Source organism: Loxodonta africana, chromosome 20 (genome assembly GCF_030014295.1).
Source record: "Loxodonta africana isolate mLoxAfr1 chromosome 20, mLoxAfr1.hap2, whole genome shotgun sequence".
NCBI lineage: Eukaryota > Metazoa > Chordata > Mammalia > Proboscidea > Elephantidae > Loxodonta > Loxodonta africana.
Window position 1 is genome coordinate 56,461,376 of NC_087361.1, and position 19,740 is coordinate 56,481,115.

The window sequence follows — 19,740 nt, forward strand, 5'->3', positions numbered from 1 at the left end:
GGGCTGCATCATTCTTTGTCGTGGGGACTGTCTGGCACATTGTAGGGCATTTAGTAGCCTCCCTGGCCCCTACCCACTAAATGCCAGCAACATGTTCCCCACCCCTCAGTGTGACAATCAAAAATGTTACCAGACTTTGCTAAATGTACCCTGGGGTGCAAAATTGTCCCCAGTTGAGAACCACTGATCTGGTAGCTTAATCAGATTCAAGTTTAATTTTCTTTGGAGTGGAGGGGGCAGGAGTACATCAGTGGGGTGGTGTGTAATTTCATCAGGAGGCACTCTTTCTGTCTATCTCCTTAGGATTTTAATGGCCTGTGCTGAGCAATGCCTAGACCTTAAGAGTGTCCTTACATTTAAATGTTAACAGAACGGTCTTTATGAATGTGCATCTTTCCATCATGTGCGACCGTTGTTTCTCCTGGAAAATAAAGCCTGGCCTCCACTGCTCACACCACGGGTTCACGAGTTCCCTGCAGCACACGTGGACCTGGTTGCCTCAGAGGTGGCCAAACGCTGGTGCTGCTCCTTTCCTCCTCCATTCCTGCTGCGTTACATTAAAGGGTCTGCCTTTTGCAGTAGAATATTCCAGTTAATAACAGACCCTGCATCTGTGATACCCCACTAAACCCACTGCCATCAAGTTCATTCCAACTCACAGCGACCCTAGAGGACGGAGTAGAGCTGCCGCATAGTATTTCTAAGGCTATAAATCTTTATGGAAGCAGACTGCCTCATCTTTCTCCTGAGGAGTGTCTGGTTGGTTCGAACTGCCAGCTTTTCGGTTAGCAGCCAAGCACTTTAACTACTGCTCCATCTATGATACCCCATGCCTCTGTAAGTCTGGACAGGTACCAGCATCCCAAACAAACAAACACACCCTCTACTGTCGAGCCAAGTCCGACTCATCGCAGCCGGCATCCTAGCGCCCTCTGTGATATAAACTTAAGATCTGACATTAATAGATGTTGATGGATAATTTAGTAGGTGGTTCTAATGACACCAGAATATATTGAAATGAATATTTCATGTCTTGTTTATAGCCTGCCCTCTTTGAAAAAAATACCTGAGGCTTCTTCTGTTAGAAAGTTATTATGTTATCCTCTACATACCGAAAAGTTATTTTAATTAAATGCTCTTAGCCGTAATTTTGGCAAGTATGGAGAAAAAAACAAATAATTGCACCTGCTTTCTAATCTGATTCACCTAGGAGTGGCAAATGGTAGGGCATAAAAAGGAAACACAGACAAGGAAGACAGGTGAGATTTTCATTGATCACTCTAATGTTTAAATATGAGGGTCAGGCGTCTGCAAAAGGCAAAACTAGAGGGATAGAAAAGACATCACTGTTGCCAGGGACTAGGGGTAAGGGAAGAGGTTGGTCAAAAAGAGGCATGGAAGAATTTTTGGTGGTGATGAAATTATTCTACGTATTTTGGTGGTAGGTACATGACTGTATATATTTGTCAAAACTTCCAGAACTGTCGTCTAAAAATGTACGGTTACTGCATGGAAATTATACCTTAAAAAAAGAAAAAATGATTTATGGCACCTGAAGGAATTTGAAAATTAAGAGGAAAGTTTCTGAAATTATGGCCTTGGGCAAAGGCAGTTTCCCAGTGTAGCATTTGTCCTGCTGACATTCTGGAATATAGATTTGTTGCCTCTCATTCTCTTTGGGCCCTGGTGGTTCAGTAGTTAAGTGCTACGGCAGCTAACCAAAAGGTTGGCAGTTCAAATCCACCAGCCACTTCTTGGAAACCCTATAGGGCAGTTCACCTCTGTCTTACAGGGTTGCTGTGAGTTGGAATCGGCTCAACAGCAATGGGTTCATCCTCTTTTAATGTCGAGAAATTTTTAAGTAAAATCACATTCTTGAACTTGCTAGGGAAAACTGTTTATTGTCATCGGCTCCTTGGGCAAGTTCATGCTGTCCAATCCAAGAACAAGGAGGAGAAAACACTTTGCCTCTGTGGCTGGAGGCCACGAAGATTAGCCCTTGAAGGCCTGTCTTCACAATAGTCGTATGAAGTAGATAATATTTCTACAAACTAAGGCGCAGAGAGGCTCAGTTAGCTCATAGTCAGAATAAGAAAACTTTTAAGGCCAATTGTGAGGAGTAAGAAACATGCATTTTTATGAAAAGAGATCATAATTAACTTTTTGTTGAATAGGAATCTTTCCGACATAGATCAAGATGGAAAACTCACAGCAGAAGAATTTATCCTGGCTATGCACCTCATTGACGTGGCTATGTCTGGCCAGCCGCTGCCACCCGTTTTGCCTCCAGAATATATCCCACCTTCCTTTAGGTAAGGAACATTTGGCTCTTATAAGAAATCGTGTGCTGAGTTTATGAAGTCTAGACTTACCCTCATTGAATATATATCTAATAGTGATTTTTATTCCTGGCAAGTAAATGAAATATACATGAATTCAAAAATTTCTTTTTGTTTAGGTTCTGCATTAGTCCTGGGCCTGTTCTTTTCTTCACAGTACTTCTAATACATTAGTAAAACAATGAAGTAAAACACCAAAAGATTGCCGATTTAGTAAAAACACATGTAAACTAAACTCACCAGATATTTTAGGAACAGATGCTAGCAATGAAAGAGAAACTGTATGAACCCGTACACAGAAAGTAAAACAAGGAGATTTGCCTGTGAATTGTACACATTCAAAAGGTAACAGAATGCCAGCGATGTAGAAATTATGATCAGGAAGATAATAACAGGTAGCTGTCCTCGTGTGAAGCACAGTCTCGTAGAGACATCCAGAGAGCACACGGAGGTCCAGCTGGGTGAAATCTTCCGTGACCGAAGCCCTCAACATACACAGGCACGTTTATGCACACACCCGCCACACAGCTAGCTACCTACTAGAGCATTAACCTCAAAAGACAAATATGAGATCTCACAAGCCACGAAGAAGAATGAAAGATAAAAATAATTGTTTTACTAATTCTTCAAATTTTGGAGAAGGATGGCGGGGGGAATCTCCATAAAACTAAGAGAAATGTAGTTAGCGCCATCAGCAGATACACAGTTCTGGAGCAAGCCGAGAAAACTGTGATGTGTAACAACAAATGTCTAGCTTCAGGCAGTTTGTCTATAAAATCCCACAGCTGCCAGATTCACGACAGAAGACATTTTAACTCTAAAAGCTGATAAGAAAGCATCAAAAAAGTCTAGGTAGATTGGTTTTAAAGGGCAAAGTTAATGGTTTAAAATGAAACTTATCAGTAAATGAAGTGATTTGCTTGAAGAACTGTGAAGTATGAACATTTCCTGTGTTTATGAAGGGATAAGATGGGAAGGTTTTGTAAAGGGGCAAGAGATGCTCCCAGTTGGTGAGCTGCTCGTCTTCCCATGGAGGAGCTTATGGTTACCTAGTGAACGTGAGAGGTGATGGTAATGTCAGCTGACAGAGAGTGTTTACTCTGTCCCAGGTCCTGTTTTAACCATTTCACAGTTACCTAGTGAACATCAGAGGTGATGGTAACGTCAGCTGACAGACACTTTACCCTGTCCCAGGTCCTGTTCTGACCATTTTACAGTTACCTAGTGAACATCAGAGGTGATGGTAACGTCAGTTGACAGACAGTGTTTACTCTGCCCCAGGTCCTGTTCTAACCATTTTACAGTTGTTAAGTAATTGCGAATCCTTTGAATTGTCCAAATTTTGGTGGTAGTTTTAAACATTTTGAGCCGGCTAGAACTCCAAGTCTGATGACATTTCTATGTTCGTTTCTTTAGGCTTCTTTTTATATAGAGAGGACCAAACCTTTAAATTTTCTGCATTGTAAATGACATTTGCTCTGTGATATGGTATTACCTTTTACAGTTCTCTTTCATAACTTGCTCAGTTCTACCTCAGCAGCTTTACAGGAATGACTATCTTTTCTCTCTTTCTTGCGTGATTGCAGAAGAGCTCGATCTGGCAGTGGCATATCGGCCGTCAGCTCGTCCTCTGTAGACCAGCGGCTACTGGAGGAGCCAGTGTTAGAGGACGAACAGCAGCAACTAGAAAAGAAGTTACCTGGTAAGCTGGTCTTTAGGTTTCATTTATGTCGTGTTAGGGATTTTCTACCTCTAAGGCAAAATATGGTTAGCTTTTGGCATTTTTGCTCTATCCTTTTAACTGAGGTTAGCTGGGAAGGAGACATTTTTAATGTCCTTTTAGAGATGGATATGTATAGAGAAAAAAGGGCTCTGCTAATGCATCTCTGCTCTAATTTCTCACTTGAAATCCAATTATATGATGCTAAATAAGTATTTCATAAATGTTCTGTAAAGACACAAAAAATTGATAAGCGGTAAGGTGGTTGCTTAATACCACCAGTGCAGAACCACTTAACCACTGTTCCATCAGGGCTCCACTGAGACATCTAAGATGAACTATGAATGATGAGATGATCACTGATATTAAGAAGCAAGTGAGATTTATTTTGGGGTCTCTTTATGTTAAATACTCTGCCAGTGCCATGTTGGTGCATTTAAGGTGCCTCGTGGTTTACTGACCTGCTCAGGATGCTGGCTTTCCCAATTTACTCTTTACATTACTGTTTATTCAGTGATGAAACGTTTATTGAGCATAATCTCTGTACAAGGCTCTGTGTCAAGTGCAGTGAAGGAGATAGAGGTTAATAGTAGGTGGTTTGTACCCCGTAGAAGCTTATAGCATAATAAAGGACTGAAGACATCCTCTGTGATACAATGATGTAAACGGTCATCAGAGCTGTGCAGCAGCGCCATGCGCTCAGGAAGACGGTGTTGGAGATGCATGGTGGAGATCACTCCCAGCTGGTGCAGACTGGGGACCGCACAAGGCATGCAATCTCTGTGGTAGAGCTCATACTTGACCTGAGACTCGAAGGATGAACAGTGGAATTGAGGGATGTTTCAGGGACTGGTAGCAATGAGAAGTCTCAAAGGTAAATAAGTACAGCAATCCCTGGAATTTGGAATTTTCTTTTTCTGTTGATAGTAGATATTCACCTAAGGTTTTTGAAGAGGAAGTGACATTATCAGAGATGTTTGTTCATGCATTCATGAAGTGCCCCATGTACCAGAAATAGGAGTCTCTGGGTGGTACAAATGGTTGAGTGTTTGGCACTAACCAAAAAGTGGGTGGTTTGAACCCACCCAGAGGCACCTTGGAAGCAAGGCCAGGCAATTGGCTTTTGAAAAGATCACAGCCACAAAAAGCCTATGTAGTGCAGTTCTACTCTGAAACACGGGAGGTTGCTATGAGTCAAAATTGACTCACGAGCAGCTTTTTTTTTTTTCATGCAGTGTCAGATACTGGAATTAAAAGTTGGATAGGGACTTACGCATGTTTTAATCCCCGTATCTGACACTACATTAAAAAAAAAAACAAATGAGGTGGCCAAGTAGAGAATGCTGCCTCCTGGAAACACCAAAGGTGCAAGAAGAGCAAGAAAATCAGAACATATTTGCCGTTCTGACCCTAACCCCTAACTGTAGTTATCTGAGATAGGGCTGTGTAAAGTAGTGGAGACCAAACCGGAATGTGGGAAGAAGCCAAGGATGTACACAGCCTCAGGTCTTGAGACAGAGTGTCAAGTGACAGCCCTTGGATGTGGAATGATGGGAACAGTGTGCACAGGTTGGCAGTGAGAGCTGCCCTTGTCTGCGGTTGGGACCAAGGACAGCCAGGAACAGGCACTGCGTGAACATATTGAGGCCCATAGAGGATGGAATTAAGAAAAATGAACATAACAATGTGGACGTAAACAAAAGGTTAATAAGGATTAGAAAGAAAAAGGATTGACCTGCAAGACAGGTCTAGAATTCATAACTGGCATCCTCAGAGAAGGAAACTGAATAATGGATTAGAAAATAAATCTCCTGACTGTGATCTATAGAATGATTAGGCCCAGCTTGTTCTTCAGGGTGAAACACAGACTGCTCTCGTTCCCACCTCTACTTCCAGAAATCATCTGATTTGTTAGAGATGAAGGCACGCCAGCTATTGGGTGGAGGTGGGTAAGGAGGGAGACATTCAAGATATAAAATAGACAGCAGGTCAATTGCTGAATCAAGGTCATGGGCAAGAATAGAGGTAACACGGAAGGAAGGGCGATTGGGTGATGATGCAGAACTGCTTTAGAAAAACTGTTCTAGATGAGTGCTTGGTGTGGAGGGGCGAGTGTGAGCAGGAGGTCAGGGGAAGGGGTTTATTCATAGTGCTGGTGAAAGGTAACAAGGACACAGCTGTGGAGGGGTGAGTGTGTGAGCAGGAGTTCAGGTGAAGGGTTTTATTCACAGTGCTGATGGACGTTAACAAGGGCACAGGCTGTAGAAATGACACGGGACTTAGGAAGCTCCAGGGTCCAAGTACACCAGTGAGTTTTTCCTCTGAAAAGAGCATGTTGAAAGTCATGACTTTTAGTAACTGACCTGTTTCTTGTTTTAAAGTAACATTTGAAGATAAGAAGCGTGAGAATTTTGAACGTGGCAACCTGGAACTGGAGAAGCGCAGGCAAGCCCTCTTGGAACAGCAGCGCAAAGAGCAGGAGCGCTTGGCGCAGCTAGAGCGGGCAGAACAGGAAAGGAAGGAGCGGGAGCGCCAGGAACAGGAGCGCAAAAGACAACTGGAGTTGGAGAAGCAACTGGAGAAGCAGCGGGAGCTGGAACGTCAGAGAGAGGAGGAGAGGAGGAAAGAAATCGAGAGACGGGAGGTAAGCAGCTGAGGTCAGCCCCATACTTTGTGTGTGTGCTCTTGTGCACTCTCTCTCTCTAAAAATTACACAGATAGGATAAGAACAGAGACTTTTTCTTTTTCTCCTCCCTCCTTTCCTTCCTTTGCTTTCTTTCTTATTTTTATAATTGAGTTGTTGCATTGTAGTCATAAAGTTGTACAACCATCACCACTATCTAATTCCAGAACGTTTTCATCACCCCAAACAGAAACTCCTCAGTCCTTACCAGTCACTCCTCGGCCCCTCCCTCCGCCCCCCAGCTCTAGGCAACCACTAATCTCCTTTCTGTCTCCATGGCTTTGCCTCATCTGGATATTTCATATAAATGGAATCATAAAATACATCACCTTTTATATGTGGCTTCTTTTACTTAGCATGCTTTCAGTATTCTGTGTTGTAACATGAGTCAATACTTTATTCCTTTTTATTGCTGAATAATACTCCATTTTATGGATATACCACATTTTGTTTATTCATTCATCAGTTGATGGACGTTTGGTTGTTTTCACGTTTTGGCTGTTATGAGTATCCATGTACAAGCTTTTAATCATACAGTCTTATAAGACATTAAAAATAAAACTACTGATACTTTCTAAATCTTTTTCTTTCTGTTTATACACATATATAGAAATATAAAGGTTTATTTGGTGGAGAAGGGGGAGGATTTTTTTACATCTTAGATGGTATCATACCAAGTGTCTTATTCTGCAACGTGTTTTTTTTAACATTAAAAATATGTCTTGGAAATATTCATTACATCCTATGGGACACTTCGTCACTTTGGTGCCGCACCTGGGTAGGGGCTAGGGTAGTCTCGTCTGTCTTTCCAGTGTTAGTGTAGTACTTCCACAGAAGCAAATGCAGTGACTCTCTGTTGTGTGAATGAAACAGACTTTAAAGATGAGAAATTTTTCCGAATGGAAAAGTAATAATATGCTGGTTTCGTCTTCTAATAATTGCTTCAGAAAATTTTAAGCCAGAAACTGCTTTTTATTCAGACTGATGCACACTGATACTAACAGAATCTACATTTCCAGAACTTTGATGTGAAATAATGACATTTTAGAGTATTTGCTCAGAATTATTTGGTAGGCATTTGACAGGCATTATTAGTCTCTGGGGATATAGGTAGTGGTGAGTGAACACTCTAGCTGTCCTCCAGGGCTTTACAGTGTGGTTGGAAGACAAAGTGGTTGCAATAATGCGTTCCAAGTGCTCTGATCATGGACTTTTCCTAGCAGTCATCAGAGGCAGTGTGGCAGAGAGCTGAGGTTTCCAGAGAAATCGTAGGACCTTTTGGGCTAAAAGGAAATGAATGATTAGGGAGCCTGGCTCACAGGCTTTTAAAACTTGGGATAAGTAGTTCTCTTTTGATGGGAGAAAGCAGTTATTTTGTTGTTTTTTGTTCTGGAAGTTTTGAGTTGTTTTTGCTAAAGACATTTTCCTTGTGAGTCAGTAAATAGGCGAGAGCAGCTTTATTTAGCACATCAAGTGTTCTTGAAGGCATAAAGAATTCCATTCCAATGGTGAAATGGTCCTGTGAGTTTTCGTCTTCTGTGAATATAACGGTGAATTCTACACAGGCCTGTTTTCTCTCTAGCTGTGAACACAATGGTCAATTCTGTACAGTCCTTTTTCTGTCTAGAGGAAACACTGTATTCATAAAACTCTGTTTTTGCTGTGCTGTAGTGATTTCTTGTAATGTTTAACAGTGTTTCACCCCAGAAGGAAAGGACTTACTGGATGTTACTTTTATTAAGAGATGGTGTTTAGTTTGAGGACTTAGAAGATCAGTAACGCATCTGTTTTTATATGTCACAGGCTGCGAAACGCGAACTTGAAAGGCAGCGACAACTTGAGTGGGAGCGTAACCGACGGCAAGAACTACTGAATCAAAGAAACAGAGAGCAAGAGGACATAGTTGTCCTGAAAGCAAAGAAGAAGACTTTGGAATTTGAATTGGAAGCTCTAGTGAGTGAAATTGATTTTGCTTTGGAAATATATTAATCCCCAGTAAAATCGGTAATAATTCTTATTTTTTATTTGTTAAAGAATGATAAAAAACATCAACTCGAAGGCAAACTTCAAGACATCAGATGTCGGTTGACCACCCAAAGGCAAGACATTGAGAGCACAAACAAATCCAGAGAGCTGAGGATTGCTGAAATTACGCACCTGCAGCAGCAGTTACAGGTGAGAAAACATGCTCCTAAAAGCTTCTGGGCTTACACGGTTTCCTCAGATTTCACCCATTCATTGACTCATTCAGCAGACATTGGGCATCTGACATGCACTTGGCACTAGAATGCAGAGATGAATTGCACAGGGGCCTCACCTGAAAAGTAGGATTTCAAGTAGCATTTCAGCAGATGTTTGTTGAGCACTGATGCGCCCCGGATGCTTTTCTGGGCACTGAGGGTCCCCCAGTGAGCAACAGATAAGAGCACCTGCCTTCCCGAGTGCACACCCTGCCTGTGAGGGAGACAGACACCAAGGAAATAAGGAAAGCACCCACTCTGCTAGAGGGTGAGAAGTGCTGTGGAGCGTGAGCAGGGGAGGGCTTAGAGTGTGCTGAGGGCAGTCAGGACAGGCCTCTCTGTGAGGGTGGTGTTTGAGCACAAACTAGACAAGGACCCACCCTGTAGCTGTCCGGCTGAACCAGCTGCAGGCGGTGAAACAGCAGGACAGAGTCCCTGTGGCTACAGCAAGGTGGCCAGCATGGTTAGAGCAGGAAGTAAGATGTGGGGCTCGATCGCCTGGGACCATGTAGTCCACCCACAGGACTTTGGCTTTTACTGTGATAACTAAAACAATTAAGTGCAATGAAGTATTTTAGTGGGTATGAGAGATAGATACACAGGCAATAGTTGGAGACATAGTGCAGTACTATAGACGAACCAAAAAACCCCTAACTCGTTGCCATCAAGTTGAATTGATTCCAACTTGTAACAACCTGTAGGACAGGGCAGAATTGCCCCATAGGGTTTCCAAGGCCATAATCTTTACTGGAGCAGACATCCACATCTTTCTCCCCCGTAGTGGCTGGTGTGTTCTAACCTCCAACCTTTCAGTTAGCAGTTGAGTGCTTAACCACTGTGCCACCAGGGCTTCCATACTATACCCGCTGCTATCAAATTGATGCCGACTCAGTGACCCTGTACTATAGGAAATTCTTTTTTTTTTTTTTTTAATTTTTGTTGTTGTTTTTGAGAATATACACAGCAAAACATAAATCAATTTAACTGTTTCTACACGTACACTTCAGTGATGTTGACTCCATTCTTCAAGTTGTGTGACCATTCTCACCCTCCTTTTCTCAGTTGTTCCTTCCTGTTAACATAATCTCACTCCCCCCTAAAGTTCTGAGTTGCTGTTGTCACTCTGATGCCGTATAGATAGTTCTTCAAAGAGCATAATGCTCAAGGCAGACATTTTTTACTAATTAAGCTAAACTATCATTTGGTTTTAAGAAGACTTCAAGGGATATTTATGGTTCACATTTTAAAGATCATCTCAGGGAAATAGTTTCAGGGGTTTATCTAGCCTTGGCTCCAGAAAATGTGGAGTCCATAAGAACCTGAAATTCTATTCTAGGCACTTCTATCTGAATTTCATTAGCTACCCGAAAGTGACTACCAAGTTGTTACCTTATCAGCTGGTTTGGTATCAAGTGTTGAGCTACCAAACCCAAAAAAAAAAAAGGGTTGTTACCTTATCAGGTGGTTTGGTATCAAATGTTGAGCTAAGAGTCATCAAATTCATGTAGATACTGCTCTGCATTTCGTGTTACCAAACCCATTGCTGTTGAGTCGATTCCTGTAGGACAGGGTAGACCTGCCCCATAGGGTTTCCGAGGAGTGGCTGGTGGATTCAAACTGCCGACCTTTGGTTAGCAGCCAAACGCTTAACCACTGCGCCACCGGAACTCTGCATTTCATGGTAAGACCTTGGATATTTAATGCAGGGCTAATTTATTCAATCTGTATGCTGAGCAAATAATACAAGAAGCTGGCCTGTATGAAGAAGAACGGGGCATCAGGATTGAAGGAAGACTCATTAACAACCTTCATTATGCAGATGACACAACGTTGCTTGCTGAAAGTGAAGAGGACTTGAAGCACTTACTGATGAAGTTCAAAGACCACAGCCTTCAGTGTGGATTACTCCTCAACATAAAGAAAACAAAAATCCTCGCAACTGGACCAATAAGCAATATCATGATAAACAGAGAAAAGATTGAGGTTGTCAAGGATTTCATTTTAGTTGGATCCACAATCAACACCCATGGATGCAGCAGTCAGGAAATGAAAAGATGCATTGCATTGAGCAAATCTGCTGCAAAAGACCTGTTTAGAGTGTTAAAAAGCAAAGATGTCACTTTGAAGACTAAGGTGCGCCTGACCCAAGCCATGGTGTTTTTAATCACCTTATATGCTTGTGAAAGCTGGACAATGAATAAGGAAGAACGAAGAAGAATTGATGCTTTTGAATTGTGGTGTTTGCAAAGAATACTGAATACACCATGGACTGCCAAAAGAATGAACAAATTTGTCTTGGAAGAAGTACAACGAGAATGCTTCTTAGAAGCAAGGATGGTGAGACTGCGTCTCATGTACTTTGGACATGTTGTCAGGAGGGACCAGTCCCTGGAGAAGGACATCCTGCTTGGTAAAGTAGAGGGTCAGTGAAAAAGAGGACGACCCTCACTGGGATGGATTGACACAGTGGCTGCAACAATGGGCTCAAGCATAACAACGATTGTGAGGATGGTGCAGGACCAGGCAGTGTTTTGTTGTGTTGTACATTGGGTCTGTATCGTTTGGAAACGAGTCGACAGCACCTAACAACAACAGCTCCAGAGTGGAACCTCACTAAACACGGCTGTTTCACCGCCCCTTTATAGTGTAGCTGTCATTGCTGAACTCATGATTGTCTCAGTTCCAAAACTCACAGCAATTGTATATAATGCTTTCAGACATATGCAAATTATATTCCATTTCCTGTATGTCTTTAGTTGATGGTGGTATTTGAACTTACTCTTTGAAGCTAAATTTAACTCACCAGTGAAGTAACAGCAACTGACTTCCATTCCTGCTGAGTGGACAATCCCACTTACCCCACAGATGCCATGAGAACAGTAACTTACTCGGCAATTACTCATTCAGCACCCCCTGTGCTGTGGTTAAAAGCGTTTCCCTTCTTACCATCTTCAGAAACCCTGGCCACCTGTGGATTCCGTCTTTCCTTTTGTCCAAAAAGTAGAGAAGGGCTGTGGGCTTTGCAGTTCCCTGGGTACCTTTCTCAGCACACAAGAAGTGACCTGTGTGATAGCTTAGCATCATTTTATCTTTCCCATTTTGAACAGTGCCATCTCTTGAAAATAATTCATTTCAAAGTACATTTGCAGCCTCATCTTTTGATAGCATGTCCAGTTAGAAATAAATAGCAGTGATATACCTCTCAGATTATAAGCCAAATGTAACTAAACTAGCATAACTAAGTGGATATTTATAGTACAAAATGGCCCACAGAAGTTGTTGTAAAAGAAACAGTAGGAAACGCCTTTTTACACACTTGTAGAAACTGTCCAGGAGAATTTCAGATGAATTTAAGCAAATACTGAAAACCAAACCAAACCTGTTGCCGTTGAGTTGATTCCAACTCATAGCAACCCTACAGGACAGAGTAGAACTGCCCCATAGGGTTTCCAAGGAGCAGCGGGTGGATTCGAACTGCTGACCTTTTGGTTAGCAACCAACTCTTAACCACTCTACCACCATGGTTCCTAAGCAAATACAGTGCTTGGGAAATTGCTCAAGAAAACTACTAAACAGCCCTGTTCAATGTGATTTTAAGCTTTTTTTATGTCAATTAAAAAATAGTTGATTTAAGGCTTTTGTGTACCTGTTTAAAATTGTAGTTCCATTCTATGTGGTAGAAAACATAAATGGTGCCTAAGACCCAGCTTCTCTTATATGGCAAACCTAAATTCAACCCTATTAAGTATCCAAGTTCCGAGTGGAATAGTTTTCATTTAAACTGCCCAGTCAGTTTACAAAAAACAGGGTCGCTGGATTTGCATTTGATCAGGGTGCAATTCAGAGGGCATTACTTCAGTTTTCTCTCTGCCAAGTTGTACATAAAGTACATTTTTTAAAGCTTATGAATAGCCATTAATAAAAATATAAGGAATATCAAGGGAGCTGTAAACGTCTTAGCTATGTTTCAGTGAAAAGCATTTGGCACACAGAGTGAATTCCTTGGCAGGGCTCACCCTGACTAGAGACTAAATGCCGTCTCAAGGAGAGGATTTGGGTTGAGGTTGGGAGAAGTGTTGACCATGCTCTAGGCTGGACGGTGAATCTGGACTTGGTCATTTTCCCGTCATTCACTGTTGTTTTCTCCATTCTCTCCCAGGAATCTCAGCAAATGCTTGGAAGACTTATTCCGGAAAAACAGATACTCAATGACCAACTAAAGCAAGTTCAGCAGAACAGTTTGCATAGTAGGTGTTTTATTTTTAAAGTTGTTCTTTTTAACGTCAAAAATTTCTTTACGTGAAAAGAGAATGTTAAAAATGTTTGTTTTCCTCACTACCATTTTAAAGTTTTTCATATCCTGCAATGTTTTTCTAAACTAGGAGATTCACTTCTTACAGTCAAAAGAGCTTTAGAAGCAAAAGAACTAGCTCGGCAGCAGCTGCGAGACCAGCTGGATGAGGTTGAGAAAGAAACCAGAGCGAAGCTACAGGAGATTGATATTTTCAACAATCAGCTGAAGGTAACCACCCTGTGTGTGTGTGTGTTACCTGCATGTCCTACCTTTAATTTTTCTAACGCCAGATGATACATCGATATTTAATCCCAGGAGGAAAAATGTGTGATTCTGCTTTGTCAGCCTTTGTAAAAGCCTTCACATCTCTAGAAGAACAATATGCAATCCAAACTACATTTTCTCTTTTTAAAAAAATGCAAGAATGAATTTGCCATCTATAAATAGGGCTGAGTGTGTGGCCCCAACATGGTAGCTGTCTTTAATCTGAGGTACGTTTTCACACTCTTCAGTCCCTTTGTCTGTCTACAGCCACATCCAGGTGAGTTCCAGAAGCCAGGCCCGTTGAGCTTCAGCTTTCTTGTGTTCTTAGAAGACTGTTAAAACTTGGAATTTTTCTGCTACTTGTTACCTTCAGGATTGTGCTTTTATGTCGATGTTTGTTCTGTTACCTCACACTTAAAAATTTTATTGTTTAGTGCTTGCTTTAGTCTTATGGCAGAAGTGGTGTGTGGCTTTGTCATGTTTGCTTGGAAAAACTCAGGAAAATGCCAAACTCTCGAGGAATGCAGAAGTGGTTGGAGAACTGCCTCTTTCCGTTCGGGGCTTTTGATTTAACTTTACAGCATTATCATCTTCAGAATGTTAATTGTCATAGTAAAAACCAGAATGCAGACAACGCAAATCCTATATTTTAGGTTTAATTAGATATTGGAGTTTTTAATCAATTATGTCCTTATAAGAAATTGAATGCTATACTTTCTTCCCCCAAATACTTGTTTTCTTTTACCAACTTAAAAACCCTTGATTCTGGGTAATTTAGTTTTTGGCAGTAGGAAACAGTAAAAATTCTATTTGTTATTATGAAAATTAGGGGGAAAAATTAGCATATTTGAGATTTTTAGTTAACCTTTGACCTGACATTCGAGGCCAAACTGTCGAGATGTCTGAGTTTGAGGTATTTTTGCTGTTTTTTCGAACAGTACATAGTGAACTTTTCTGAATCGCCCAAGTCTTAGGGGAAATATTATTCTAGCCGAGTTAGTGTTTTTCTTCACTGTACATTCATGCTCACACAGTGTGTGCACACACCTGCTCCTCGCTTATCAACTCTATCCAATGTTTCAAATTTACGACAATAGTAAAAAAAATCTGTGATCCGACTATTTTGCGCAACAAAGACCTTGCTGACCCACACACTCTCGCTTGCCTGGGCTTGTGGAGGGAAGAGAGGCCCCCCTCCCCATCTGGAACCCAATCTGGAACCCATGGGACACTCCTCCCAGTAGGGCAGGCACCTGCCTGTGGCCTCCGGAGTGGGGTGTGGGCGGGTGGTGCTCACCTGTGGAGCTGACCCCTGGCCGAGGTCAAGATGGCTACCACCACCCAGCCCTGGCCACTCCGCTTCCCACACTGAGTGTGCACCTTGGAGCCTGAGCTGGGGCACCAGGTGGCAGAGGACGCCTGGCCCACAACATGGATTCCGATTCCAGTGAGCAGTGTGAGGGCGAGCCTGTGACCACCCAGGTATAGTTGGGCCGTGGCCGCCCAGCTGGAGGGGAGGCCGGGGCAGGAAATCACGAGTATTTCACATAATGCCAATAACGACCTGGTCTTTGGCACCTAACCATACTGGTAAGTGAGGAGTAGGCGTACTGTGTATTTGCTCTGTATTTGTGTCTATGATTACGTGTGACGTCTAGTGTGGGACATGTATCTGGAAGTTCTCCGTCTCCAGAATAAGCATCATAAAATGCTCACTTTAACTCTCTGTGTGACTTGTCAGTAGTTCAGGCAAAAAGAATACAACGTGGTTGCAGATTACTGTGCATTCTAATAGTCTCTCAGAGTATAAACTGTTAACTATCCAGCTATGTCTTAAACCCAGCGGTAGGCCAGATTTCTGCCTTAATCCCAAGATTCCTTTTTTAGAAATTTGATTCTCCAAAACATATTAGAAAATGATACTCTGGTGGGTGATTTTTGATAAATGCCTAGATTTACAGATTAAATTATTTTAGGATTAAATTGCTGCTGCAGTTGCTGAATGGTCTGAGTCAACATTTGCTTGCCTCTGTAACAGTTGGAGTATGAGCATACAAAGGCTCATTTTAGCCCCTTTTTTCACTAGACCTTTTTAAAAATATACTTGTTTTCAAATAAGAACATCTCTGTATTTTTAATTTTTATTTTGGTTTTCCATTATTTAAGTTGGGGTTAATACGATGAGTAAAAAAATCACAAGCCAGTATAGATATGTTGTTTTGTTGTTCAGTGCCCATTTGGAGCGCTGAGTGATTGTGGCACCCTTGGTGGTCACTTCTAGTATTCCTCTCAGACCCAGTGAAACGAAAACAGAAGCAGTTAAACTGAAGAATCAAAAGATTTGTAATTTGATTGACACAGCACAGAGGCAGGTTTAGTCTCCTGAATATCTCCTGCCCACCTTTCTTCGTTGAAGGACTTTTTTCTGACTTTAGCACATGTGTTTACTCTCAGCTGTAATTGCCTATATGATGAGGTAGCCAAAGAAGAACCAGTGTTGTGACCCCTGGGGTCTGCTTGGTGCTTCTCTTGACACAGCAGTGTTTTTACAGCATCCACACTAATGATGCAGACATTACCGCTACCTTTCTGGGAGTGACATGTTGGCAGCTGTCCAGTCATTCCACGCATCTAATCTGATGGTGTGAATTTGCTGTATCCTAAAACATTCCTCCCCAAAAGGAAACCAGCTGCAGAAGACAGAGAAGTTAGGACTTGGCAGTTGTATTTTATGTTCATGCAGATTGCTCAGCCAGGAAAAGGAAAGTGGATTTTGCTCATTACAGATGAGTACAGTGATACTGGAGAAGCACTCATGGTTGGAGTGTAGATTTTTAAGTTAGTTGGCCACACACGTTAACCTGTATCCAGTGCCTGGATCCACAGATGTGAACTATATCTAGCAAACACCAATTCTCTCATTCCTCCGGTTAAAAAAAACTGCTTATAATAAGTCAGTCACTTATTTGATGCATGCCTAATGTTATGTTCCAGTTCCCTAGGTATAGAGGTCACGTGGGGATAATATCACCCTGGTTTAGCCCAGGTTCTGTGGTATAAGATACAATTTGGAAGTGTATGTGTATTTAGTTTCTTGAAAGAGTTTAAAGAGTATGTCTTACAATTTTCTCTCTCTTTTTTTTTTAACGTACAGTCTGCTTTAGCCCTTTCCATCAAAATGTCTAGTCTAGATTCATCCTTCTTTTGAGGTTCTCTCCCATTGGCTTCAGTTCAGAAAGAATTATTCTTCTCCCTTCCCCACCTAAGATTGATAACCAAAGATGGAAATTCTCAAGTTATTAATTGAAGAGGAAAAAAATCACTTTTGCAGTCAAGTTGACAGGTAATTTGTTTTGTGTAGGTAGCGACTTACTGGTCACCTGTTGTCAAATGGCTGCAGATTGAGAACATGGAGTAGTGGTCTCTGGAGTCAGGCCGTTGAGATTCTACCTGTTCTTATAGAAATTCAGAGCTCATTCTTCCTTTCAAAAAAGGCTACCTTCCATCCATATTAATGGCCCTTTGCCGTATACATAAGGTCCCTGGGTTGGCAGTTCAGATCCACCCAGCACCACAGAAGAAAGGCCTGGCAAAAGATCTGAAGATACAAGTGTCTTTCTTTTTTTTTAGTTTACCCCCCAAAACAAAGAATTAGTTGAGAAAGAAAACAAGGGAATCATACTGTAACAAAGAACCCTTGCTTTTGTTTTTTTAGAGAAGTGTGTAGAAAAGGAGAGGGTGGGAAAGGAGGAGAAAGGATGTGCCCTGAGCTACTGACGCTCTGTGCCAGGAACTTCCCACTTGGCAGCTTCTGTGTCTCTGCTGCTTCTTACACGAATAGTAAATTGTAGCTTTCTGATGATCAAATGAAATATCCAGCCAGTGATTTGACCAGGCATCATTGATTTTTAAAGTAATTATTACTAGCTGAGTTAATGCTTCTTAAAGTAGTTTTAATTTAGTGGATCAAATTTGTTTACTGTAATTTTCTGCTTTTAAAATGTATTCTGTATGCAGCAAATATTTTATCATGCTAAGAAATCAATAGTCTTCTATTTATATTCCAGAAACATCAATTTAAAATTACTATCTATGACTTTATCTTTATATCTCATTTTACACATATCAAAAAAAAAATTTTTTTTAATCAAAACTCTCAACTTTTTCTGGGGAATTGGTATTCCTAAAGGACACATTCTGATAATTATTTTTCTTATAACTTCTCATAACTTGCATATAGTTACGAGATTATGCTTCTAACAAGTGTCCAACACCATTACCGATAGGGGCTTCCTGGACAGTGCAGCTTGCCTTCACCCTGCCCTTGCCAATGGTCGCAGTCACTGTTAGCAGCTTTCCTGGGCACTGACAGCCTGATGCTGCGTACTTTATACCTTAACTGTAACACAGAGCAGCAACATCAAGTAGAGCTTCATTTATGCCAAATGGAGAGAATGCAACGCCCAAAGAGGTGTTCATGTTGAGTCCTTGTTGGTTCCTGTACGGGCACTGTGTGCTGGACAAGACCTCACGTGAACGGTGTTTACATCGGAGTGTTTCTTTCTTCCAGTCCGTGGCAGGGGAGGCGGCGTTGCAGCGGCTGCGGTTCTCCTGGGCTGCGTCATGGCTTAGACTTCCTTTTAAAGGTCCCTGTGTCCTACTCAGGCAGTACTCATCTATCTCAGACTAAGAATGATGAACCGTCTTCAGCTCTGTGCTTGTGTTTCCCACCCACAGATGAGTGCTCACTGTTTAAGACAGCGTTTACCACTAAGTGCTAAGCCTTCTTTGTACAAAGTTAATGATGATTAGTTGTTATGAATCGTGGACCTTTTTGCCCTGACAAGGTGTGTGTGTGTGTAAGCTCTGAATCACAAGATGGACAAGGTACTGTGTACTGTGGTCTTTTAGAACAAGTGTTTCAGGTAGCTAAATCTGCCACTTGTCTGCAAAAAACTGAAAGACAGCACCACTGATTATTCAGGTCTGTGAATGTTTACATCCCATGAGAGAGTGTTGTTATAGGCAGCATACGGTTCCCAGGGTGGACGGTGTTTAATTTCTTAGCAAAACTTGAGATTTTCGGACAAATTTAGAATTGAAAATTATATTCCTTAAGGTAGTTGGAAAAGCCCTTCTGAAATTAGACACGAAGGGCTCTTAGAAATATAAATTCTGCCCATAATGATACCTGTTCTAAAGTTACTCCTAAGAACTGAGTCGATGTTGAACTGAGAATGCCAGTTATAGTAACTAAGGTTGTTTGCTTAACTAAAGCTTTTATGGCCTTGGTTTCAAACACTGGCTTTCATGGCAGGCTCATTCATTATGAAGGCAGTGAGAGGCAAGATGTTTATCAACAGGGGAAAAAAGAAAAGGGCTGGAGAGAGAGCCTCAGAACAGAACTGAGAAGTCAGGAAGAAATGCATGCAAAGGGAAACAATGAGGACAAAGAAAAGCTGGAGAAAGAGGAGACCCAGGGACCCAGGAGAAATCAGTGTGAATTCAGATCACAGCGTTGCTCCCTCATAATCTGTAGAAAAATATTTGGCTCTTTCATGGTTTGCTGACTTATTTTTGTTCAATATAAAATTTATTTTTGCTTATATGATCATTTTGAAAAGACCCCTTCTGCACAGAAAGAATGTTGTTGTTAGGTACCCCGACTCATAGGGACCCTATGTACAACAGAAGGAAACACTGCCCGGTCCTGAGCCATCCTTACAATTGTTGTTATGTTTGAGCTCATTGTTGCAGCCACTGTGTCAATCCACCTCGTTAAGGGTCTTCCTCGTTTCTGCTGACCCTGTACTCTGCCAAGCATGATGTCCTTCTCCAGGGACTGATCCCTCCTGACAACATGTCCAAAGTATGTAAGACGCAGTCTCGCCATCCTTGCTTCTAAGGAGCATTCTGGTTATACTTCTTCCAAGACAGATCTGTTTGTTCTTTTGGCAGTCCGTGGTATATTCAATATTCTTTGCCAACACCACAATTCAAAGGCGTCAATTCTTCTTCGATCTTCCTTATTCATTGTCCCGCTTTCACATGCATATGATGCGATCGAAAATACCATGGCTTGGGTCAGGTGCACCTTAGTCTTCAAGGTGACATCTTTGCTCTTCGACACTTTAAAGAGTTCCTTTGCAGCAGATCTACCCAATGCAGTGCATCTTTTGATTTCCTGACTGCTGCTTCCA

General features: G+C 41.7%; 1 protein-coding gene across 12 annotated transcripts in view; it reads left to right on the forward strand.

Moving 5' to 3' along the window:
* The window catches only part of ITSN1 (intersectin 1), a 176,454-nt gene that overhangs the window by 98,722 nt on the left and 57,992 nt on the right, over positions 1–19,740 (forward strand). For all 12 annotated transcript variants that reach the window (XM_023548435.2, XM_023548438.2, XM_064273214.1 and 9 more), the window contains 7 exons: positions 2,175–2,312; positions 3,926–4,041; positions 6,441–6,703; positions 8,546–8,695; positions 8,777–8,917; positions 13,142–13,229; positions 13,365–13,504. In XM_023548435.2, coding sequence (XP_023404203.2) covers positions 2,175–2,312; positions 3,926–4,041; positions 6,441–6,703; positions 8,546–8,695; positions 8,777–8,917; positions 13,142–13,229; positions 13,365–13,504 — 1,036 coding nt within the window. The remainder of the gene's footprint in view (positions 1–2,174; positions 2,313–3,925; positions 4,042–6,440; positions 6,704–8,545; positions 8,696–8,776; positions 8,918–13,141; positions 13,230–13,364; positions 13,505–19,740) is intronic.